Source organism: Phymastichus coffea, unplaced genomic scaffold, assembly GCF_024137745.1.
Source record: "Phymastichus coffea isolate CEN01 unplaced genomic scaffold, Cenicafe_Pcof_1.1 PCOF00063, whole genome shotgun sequence".
Lineage (NCBI taxonomy): Eukaryota > Metazoa > Arthropoda > Insecta > Hymenoptera > Eulophidae > Phymastichus > Phymastichus coffea.
The window spans coordinates 1071875-1081310 of record NW_026706874.1 but is presented as its reverse complement, the minus strand read 5'-3'; the positions used below and the strand labels follow the sequence as shown (position 1 = coordinate 1081310).

The 9436-nt window shown below is 37.4% G+C and overlaps 1 protein-coding gene across 1 annotated transcript; it reads left to right on the top strand.

The window, feature by feature from the left end:
• Nucleotides 1-153: 153 nt before the first annotated feature.
• LOC131667126 (forkhead box protein K1) lies at nucleotides 154-8043 on the top strand. Its single transcript, XM_058940343.1, has 6 exons — nucleotides 154-1845; nucleotides 2139-2519; nucleotides 3417-3764; nucleotides 4231-4502; nucleotides 4819-4921; nucleotides 5031-8043. The coding sequence occupies exons 1-6, from the start codon at nucleotides 1487-1489 to the stop codon at nucleotides 5188-5190; spliced, it is 1623 nt and encodes a 540-aa protein (XP_058796326.1). The 5' UTR covers nucleotides 154-1486; the 3' UTR covers nucleotides 5191-8043.
• The last annotated feature ends 1393 nt before the right edge of the window (nucleotides 8044-9436 follow it).

The following is a 9436-nucleotide window of genomic DNA, read 5'->3' as shown; positions in this document are numbered from 1 at the left end:
CAACTCAATGAATGTAATAACGAATACATGAATGAATCTCCGTCTATAAAAACTATACACACGTACGCACCATTATGTACACGCCGCCACTGTACATCAATGTCGATCAATAATAATTAACCTCCTTTGTAACACGACATTCGCGCGAGGAAAATAAAAGAAAAACATGTGCAGAGAGAGATATACGAATGTGACCTATCACATATCTGCTTCAAAAATTCGAGCACGAAATAAACAAAACGTTCGACGCGCGCACCTTGCTCTCTCGGCCTATTTTGTAGTGTGTGTATGTACACAGTAGTTATGTAAGGTGTGGAACGTAAACATCCATCATATCAGTATGGAATGATTCAAAAGCTGCCGTCGGTGATACGATGTGCGCGCGGCGCGAGAGTAAGATTTTGCGGCATCATTTTCTGCCCAATCAGACACAATTGACGTCACGGAAATAAAAAAAATAAAATAAGCGTAGCAGCCAACACAACACGCGCGCATACACCAGTCGCACCGACGTAAACAAGAAATAAGTAGCATCTTGGATCATCGGTGTTACATGTATGTAGGCACATAGCATATGTATACATGTGTATTACATATGTATCACGCACACGTCGGCAAAGTGAGAGTGTGACACGGTGTTATATACGTGAGAGCACGCGTGGCGAACGTCCTCTACTTCCGCTCCCCTTTGAAGTTGAGGTGCGGGCAACAAAGGCTTGATAAATAAAACGCTAGTCGTTACCGTCGCTGCCGTCGTCGTCGTCCTCGCGCGGTGTTCACTCATGTATAAGTGTGTATTCGTGCAGGTGGTGTGATAGTGTGTGCATTTGTTAGGTTCGTCGTGACGGTAATATCTTCTATCAGTAAGGCAAACGTGTATATATATGTGTGGGTATATATATATATATATATATATATATGCACATATAATACATACTGCACACATCGACGAGCAATACAACATATCAGCATGAAGAGCGAGATGCAGGAGAAGCAACAGCAGCGCCGATAACCAAGAAGTTCGACATAACCTTTAAAGCTGCGGCAGCAGCGCGAATGTTGAGTGTGCTTATGGTGTATTGCTCTCACTCTTGCGCTGCTCTCTCGACGGAGTGTATAAACAAGTTGGTCGAGAGAGAGAGAAAGAAAGATAGGTAGCCGACAAGCGAAGTTGCGTGTAAAAGAGAAGCTGTCACGTGGTAGCCACCCACGTTCTCTCTTGGATCTCCGTCTACGTCGTCGTCGTCGTCGTCGTCCTCGTCGTCGTCGTCGTCGTCGTCGTCGTCGTCGTCGTCGTCGAACATTTGGTGTATAGGTAAACATACGAGTCTCTCGCGCGCGAAAGACAGAGATAGACGCATACGAGGAAACAGTGTGTTGCTACTCTTCGCGGGTTGGCTTTTTGATATAAACGCGACCGTTGCGTGTGCAGAGTGAGTGAGCGAACAAGAAGAAGAGGAATAGAGAGAGAAGAGAAGAGAGGAACATGTCCGCCTACACGAGGACGCAGGAAAGCGACGCCTGGGCACTTCTTGCCCTTAAGTCCGCGCCGACAAGCCCATCCAAGATGCAATGGAATCTGGAGGCAAAAGGTGCACCTATAGCCAGACTTGAGGGACGTGAGTTTGAATATATGGTGAGGCAACGTCGTATCACCATTGGCCGAAATAGTAGTAAGGGTGAGGTCGACGTCAACATGGGACATTCGAGCTTCATATCCAGGAAACACCTGGAGATACATTACGATCATCCTTACTTCTTCATGACTTGCAACGGTAAGAATGGGGTGTTCGTCGATGGGGTCTTTCAACGCAAAGGCGCCGCTGTCTTTCAACTACCAAAGACGTGAGTTGTTTTTTTCTCTTTTTCTTACTCTATAGCTCTGTTGCTTTTTTTTTTGTTTTTATTCAACAATTGATGTTATTTGTTTGCTCTCTTTTCTTTTTGCCGAGGACGGAAAAACAATTGAATGAACGATTGGTTTTTTTTTTCTTTTAAATTTTAAGGTTAGATAAAGTTAGCTATTGGCACTGAATCTTTTAAACTTGAGATAAACAGTCTGTGAATAATTGATAGAGTATTGTTTTGGTAGTAGTTGATGTGTTGGTTATGGAGTCACTGACAAATGTTGTTTACAGGTGCACATTCAGATTTCCCAGTACAAACATAAGGCTCGTGTTTCAATCACTGGTTGATGAGCAGGAACATAGCAATGTGAGAGTGGCATCACCACCAAAGCAAAGAACTGCACTGCCACCTTTACGTATCAATATACCAGCAGATACTGGTTATAGCAGTCCTTTCCCATCGCCAACTGGAACAATAAGTGCTGCAAACTCTTGCCCTGCAAGTCCAAATCGTTCTCATCATGGCAAAAGAAACATATCTGCTGACCTGCAGATGGTTGCTGTCTATGCTGCTCAGGTTGCTAATGACCCACAAAATTCAACGATAGAGAGGCACGAACTGACACAGAACTCAAACAGACCAATGAGTCCTGAACCTGGGACAGAAGCTCGGTATAGAGCTGGGGGAGGAGGAGGAGGAGGAGGAGGAGTTGGTGGTGGTGGTGGTGGTGTTGGTGGTGGAGGAGGAGTAGGAGGAGGAGGAGGAGGAGGAGGAGGAGGAGGAGGAGGAGGAAGAGGTGGAGGAGGAGGAGGAGGTGGTGGTGGTGGAGGAGGAGGCGGAGGTACTAATGGTGAGCTTACTTTTTTTTACCAAAAAAGAATGCTCCTTGTTTAGGATGCGATTGATTGGATTTGTGTTTATTTTATCGAATGAGGCTAATATAAATAACAGAGTATTTGAGCTTGGTTCATAATGGATTGTGATGTAAGAAAGAAATAGTGATGCATCACTGATTGAAGAGTTTTATTTTTCTAATCAATTTATTTACTTATACAATGTTTTAGAAGGATGAGATTGTTCATCTTGTTCATCATTGAGTTTTGTATAATTGGATTTTAATTGCAATTGGTTGATTGCAACAAACAAAATATTTTATTATATCACTGTTATTATAGGAAATGTTAATTTTTATTTTTCATTAAATGTTTTTATAAACTTATTTGCTTAAATTCACAAATTAAATTATCACAGGATAATTTGTGGGTAATAGAATGTCTTTTAACCAAAAATAGCACTAAAAGCAAATGCCTCTTAAAATAACGACAAAATTGTTTACGTTCTCATTTGAAAATCATCTCTAGAAAGAAATTTGTACTTACTTGTCAATTCAAAAGTCCAAAAATCTGTATTTTGAAATGTGTCCTCAGATATGCCAAAACAAAAACAAAAACTTTGAACACGTGAGCAATGTCAGATAGGGATATCGATCGATTCTACAAAGCATTTCTAAAATCTTCGAAAAAAATTCTTTCAGCTAACGGCAATGTTGAAGTTCCTGCTCATTATAGCCCACCAAAGGATGACTCGAAACCGCCGTACTCATACGCTCAGCTTATAGTCCAAGCGATAGCATCAGCCCAGGACAAACAACTGACACTGTCGGGTATTTACTCGTACATAACAAAGAATTATCCGTACTACAGAACGGCGGACAAGGGCTGGCAGAATTCAATAAGACATAATCTGTCGCTGAATCGTTATTTCATCAAGGTGCCGCGCAGTCAAGAGGAACCTGGTAAAGGTTCATTTTGGAGGATAGATCCACAATCCGAAGCCAAACTCATTGAACAAGCGTTCCGGCGTAGACGGCAAAGGGGTGTACCTTGCTTCAGAGCACCTTTTGGACTTTCTTCGAGGCGAGTGAAATCCTTTTTGTATGCATGAATGAGTCGAGGGAAAAGAAGCTTTTATGTCAGTATTACTTCTTTTTATTTGGCTTTTTGTGATGAAAAATAATAAGAATTTGGAATTGATTCAAAAATACTTTGAGTTTTTCAAACGTTTTCAGATTGCAACACGTGGCGAAAATTTTTTCAATAGTTACGTCAATGTTGATTTGTATAATATACGAACGAGCATTCCGATCATTTAAGAAGTGCTCTGTTTTGTTGACAAACATGATCTTGACAGATAAACATTAAATTGTCTCATTTGGATGGAATAACCTTTTTACCGAATTTACTTTTTTAATAATACAACTATATTATTGTATAACAATCACATTAACATTTCAATAAAATTGATAGAATTGTTGGATATCACTTTTCAAACTTGAATTTTATTGATGCAATTTTTTTGTAATAACTTGTTTTATATTTGTAGAAGTGCGCCAGCGTCTCCGTCACACGTCGGTATTAGCGGCCTGATGACACCAGAGTGCCTGAGTCGCGAAGGTTCACCAGGTCCCGAGTCGTATCCAGATAGTTCGGTGCCATCGCCGGCTGGTCAACTTAATAGTCAATCAGCGCCAGGCTCTCCTGGACAGCATCAGTATGCACCACCGCCCCCTGCGACACATAAGCCATCATCGAGGCTCATGCAGCAGATTACAGTGGTTACTAATGGCGTTGGCCTGGACGCCAACAGTAGAGATGGTGAGAGCAACTATGATTTTATATGACAATTCTCAATTAGATCGACATTATAATTGAGGGTTATTATTCACACGTAATGAATGTATTTTTTATTTAATTTACTTTTTTCAACTTAACCAATTTATCTTAGTATTTATTGCAATTTTGTACTATTTTCAATTGATCAGTGTAATCTCATGTTTACCATTAAATTTACTATATAAGCAGTAATTTAATAGAAAATTGTTTATTATGACAGATTATAAGTTGTTTATAAGCGTTAATTCAAATAAAAACACTCATATTTATAAACTAAACATTTTTATTTTTTCTGCAGACAAATACTTGCTACCTAGCAACGTATTAGAGGAAAACGCTTTATCACCAGCTGGTCAATACAGTCCAGCTCCTGTTATTGTACAAACAAGTTATAATTATAGGTATGTAACTTCACTTACTCGTAAATATTACAAAAGTGCACGTCATCACTTTTACATATTTATTTTGTTTGATTCTATTAAAACATATTTTGAACGTGATTTTTTACAGCGGAAGCTATATGAGTCCTGACGCAGGCGTTGGGTTGAGTAAGCGAGCCCACGAAGAGCAGCCGGACAGTTCGCCGGGTTCGCCAGCACCTTTGGCCATAGTTGAAAGTCCGGAGCCAGTCGACAAACGCCTACGTCTTAATGACAGCAACGATCACTGAACTACATACATACACACATCTCTCAACTTACCAATCTTTTTCTTTTGTTTTACTTTCCCCTCCACGTAGGACAAAAACAAAACAAAGAAAAGTCCCATAAGCTACTATCTTCTACTCTGTCGCCTCATTCACGTTTATGTATTCATCGTTCGTGTGTTGTATATTCTTGCAAAAAAAAAGCTTTTTTTCTCACGCGGAGCGACATACACGTACACACACGTATATATACGTATATATACGTATATATGTGTATTGATTAACGTGGCTTTGTAAAAGTCTGCGTTATACGTCAACTTTTTATCAAGCTGTTTCAAATTTCTTTTTTCTCTTTTCGGTATATTTTTATTTTGAAAGAGGAATGAAATTGATAATAAATAAGAAGCGATAAAGCAGCTGGAAATATTTCGAGATATACCATTTTTTTTATTTTTACTTCGTTTTACTACTATTACTATATTTCGTTTTTTTTTCTTTGCTTAACAAAACGGTGCGAGTATTCGTAGCAAAAACTTCGATTTTCTTTTAAAAAGAGACGATGAACGATCTTTTTATTTCGACTGATTGACAGTCTTTATTATTCCGCTAAAATACTCTCGTTATGTGCCTGCCTAAGTGAGACAGTCAGGATAAAACATGTATGTACTAATAAGTGCGAGAGTGTGAGTGTGTTAGAATTGTTGTTTATGTATTATTTTCAACAAAAAAAAATAATAAAAAAAAAGAGATCTATATTATTACATTACGCGGCCGTCTATGTATTCGACGCCAAGTATTATTACTTGAAAAGACAACAAACTTAGACGCATAAACGAAGTGTATGTTTTAAGGCAATAAGTGTAAAAAACGCGGCTATGTTTCTCTGACACACACACACCCCCACCCACCCACCCACCCACCCACCCCCACACACACACACACACACACACACACACACACACACACACACACACACACACAACTGGCACAGTTGCTCTCCGATTAACGTATACTTTTAAAAACGACGATGATAGAATAAAAATTGTTTCGCTTTTTCATTGGGAAAAGGGTATATATAATTAAAAAAAATTCGACTTTGCTCAGCAAGTATAGGAAAAAAATGCGTGATATGAGTATGACGAATAAAAGAAAACAAATGAAAAGTGATACTATTAAATGGTGTTTCTTTTTAAGTTTATCAAACATTACTTAGGATCTTTCCTGATCTTGAGTTTCACACCAAAGTTTCCTCCGAAATCTCTGTCTCTATAAGAACAAATTTACGCACGCCAATTGTATTCTCAACGGTGTATTTAAAAATAGGATTGCATTATTCAGTGGATTGATTCCTAATAACAATATTAATGTTCTTTGTCTAAGTAGATTAATGACAGACGACAATGAAAGTTTATTCAAACAAAAAACTAAAAGGAAAAAATATTATGTACTTTGCGTTTTTTTCCAAATAGCTTAAGTACAAATTTTCAAAATTCAATGAATTGAAGAGACGAAAGACTTGTTGATTAATTTTGAACAATTTTTTAAACATAAAAAAATCGAAAAGAAAGAAAGCTCTTAAAAACAGTTTTGTTTCCAAAGCTTTTAATGATTGCATGTTATCCGCCGTCAACGCTGTTGTTATTACGAATATTTTTAGAATATTAGCCATTTGTAAACAATAGATTTGTTTGTATAAGATTTCGAAAGAAAAGTAAAGAGTTATTCACATTGTTTGATGACGAGAAAAGAAATGAACGGTGTTAGTAAGTAACGGAGGCAAAAAAAGATAATTTAATAGACGAGAAGTGACGTATATGATGATATTTCAGAAAAGAAGAGAAAACAGAATTATGTAACGCTGAGCGATCTCTATTTTTTTCACAAAAGAGCAAGAAAGCAAGAGAGAAAGAGAGGGGTGAGCGACGATTAAAAAGAAGAAAATAAAAGCGAATGATCGATATAAAGACAAAAAATGCATTGTGTAATAGTGACATTATTATTATCCAAGTGTGTAGTTAATGACGTTTTTCTTTTTTTTTTAGTTTAGTGCGGAAAAATGTAAATAACAAAATTTTACTTAGACAAATTAATTGTTCTTTTTTCCTTTGTTGATAGATTCTTTTTAAACGCTGCGGACATTTGTAAAATTAATGGATATAATACAAACGAGAAAACAAACAAAACTTACAGTCTTATCGCGACTGATATTTAAGTAGTTATATATATAAATATATTTAAAAAAATAAAACACAAGACAAATATAACCGTTCTATTCGAAAACAAAAAGTAAAAAAAAGGACAAGAAGCTAGTGTCTATAGCACAGCGAGTATTAACGCGAAGTACTTTGTGGAATGAGAATTATTTTTGCGATGAGCGTGAAAATCCGATAATAATTGTGAGCGTACAATAAAGTCGGTTAAACGTTGTCAAAAAAATGGATAAAAAAGATACAAAAAAAGAGGTAAATAAATAATGCAATAGTATTTGGCTATTTTACAAGAAACAAAAAATCACATGAACACAAACAAGACAAACAAATAAAATAAATAAGCTTTGTTATTTTGTAAAAGAAAAGACTCTTTGAAAGAGAATTACGCGTCTATGTATATCTTGATTGTGAGCAAACAAAAAAAAACTTAATGATAATGAAGATAAAAAACACTAGATTAGAGGTGATCATAGAGAGCTCGATAATTTATATATAGAATATAGGAAGTGAATTTTTTCGAAAAAAAAACGAATCGTGTCTCGCCTGCGTTCCGAATATTATCACTCTCTTCTATGCATTTTTTTCTTCGTTCTACTTTTCACCCTTGCACCTTTTAGTAAGAGAAAGAGAAAAAAAAGTCACGTACTTCTCGCTAATAAAATTTATCAAACGTTCTCGTCAAGTGTTTTTTCTTTTCTTTAACACACACATCACTTCGCGCGTTTACATCAGCTGACTGCCAAGAATCACTGGACAACGTTGGAATGTTCGTTAGTAAAAAATTGGCTAGTATCCAGCGATGAAATTATTTCGTATATATTTGATTTTTTAATTCAGCTATTGAAGTCAACGATAAAAAAGAGAGAAAACAGCCACTCAGAGAATATCGTTCGTTCTTTGAGAGAGAGAGAGAGAGAGAGAGCGATTACACGGTTATATAAAACAATTAGTGAGGGCTTAATAAAGTGTCATACACGTATATACAGCGTCTGGAGAGCTACAGGCGCTACAAGATCGATACGTAAATAGCGCGAGAAAATATGGGACAAGCCAGCGGCAGCAGCAGCAGCAGCTCGAGGCGTTGATAAGCACACAGCAGCTAGCAACTCGTCAGTCTTTCTGCCTATAATTGCCGATCAGATTTGCTTCGATGGCGCGATTAATCCCATTATCGAAGAGAAGTCGACGATTGAATGTTCTCTCGGATAATACGAGAGCACTATGGCCAATTAGCGGAATAAAAGTTTCGCGGCGACTTTTGGACAATGCATCGCTGTAGAAAAAAAATTCTCGCCATTGAGAGATAAAAGATAATTTTTCATCTCTGTCATTTTCCAATTCGCGCGCGCCGAGCTTTCCAAACAAAGTTAATCCCACGAACGAGTTGAAAAAAGTATAACGAACGGAACGCAACAAAACTTTCGTTCTCGCCTCTTTTCATTAGGGAGATACCGTCATTAGTGCCCGGTTATAACTCGATGCTCATTTTTTTATCGTTAACTTCTTTTTGTAATCGTGTGAATGCTATTTTTTCGCCGAGTCTTTAAGAACCTTTAAAAAACAACTTGGTGTAGGTAAAAGTAGTCTTAAAAAGTTTCTTTCCAAGAGAAAAAAGACAAACTTTTTTAATTTTTCCTCCGCTGTTATTTCGTCACGTACGTAACGGGGAGAAAATCTTTGATGCTTGTACAAAATGCAATTATATTTTTTTTGGAATCGAATTCAGGCAAACGAAGTTGATGAAAAAGAAAAGCGTGGAGCATTTTATTTCACCGACGCGAATCGTAGCTCCTCTTTTTTTTCAATCATGAGTAACGAATTTGAAATTGAATTTTTGTTACTCGCGCTAATCAATTTCTCAAATCATTGCAATGTAAGTATCTCGACTTTCGATTTAAAAAAACGTCCGCTCGTACACGGGATTCATTCCGCAATATTAAATTCGCATGTGATTGAAAGAAAGCGCCGACATCCTCATTAAGAAAGAGAGAGAAAAAACGTGCTTATGGAGCGGGACAGAACGGAAATCGTAACGCGCTTGCGCCGTTTGAAATGTGTTA

Coding starts and splice junctions, on each gene's coding strand:
- LOC131667126 (XM_058940343.1), top strand. CDS start 1,487: ATGTCCGCCTACACGAGGACGCAGGAAAGCGACGCCTGGGCACTTCTT. Junction 1,846..2,138: donor GTCTTTCAACTACCAAAGAC/GTGAGTTGTTTT, acceptor TGTTGTTTACAG/GTGCACATTCAGATTTCCCA. Junction 4,503..4,818: donor GGACGCCAACAGTAGAGATG/GTGAGAGCAACT, acceptor TTTTTTCTGCAG/ACAAATACTTGCTACCTAGC.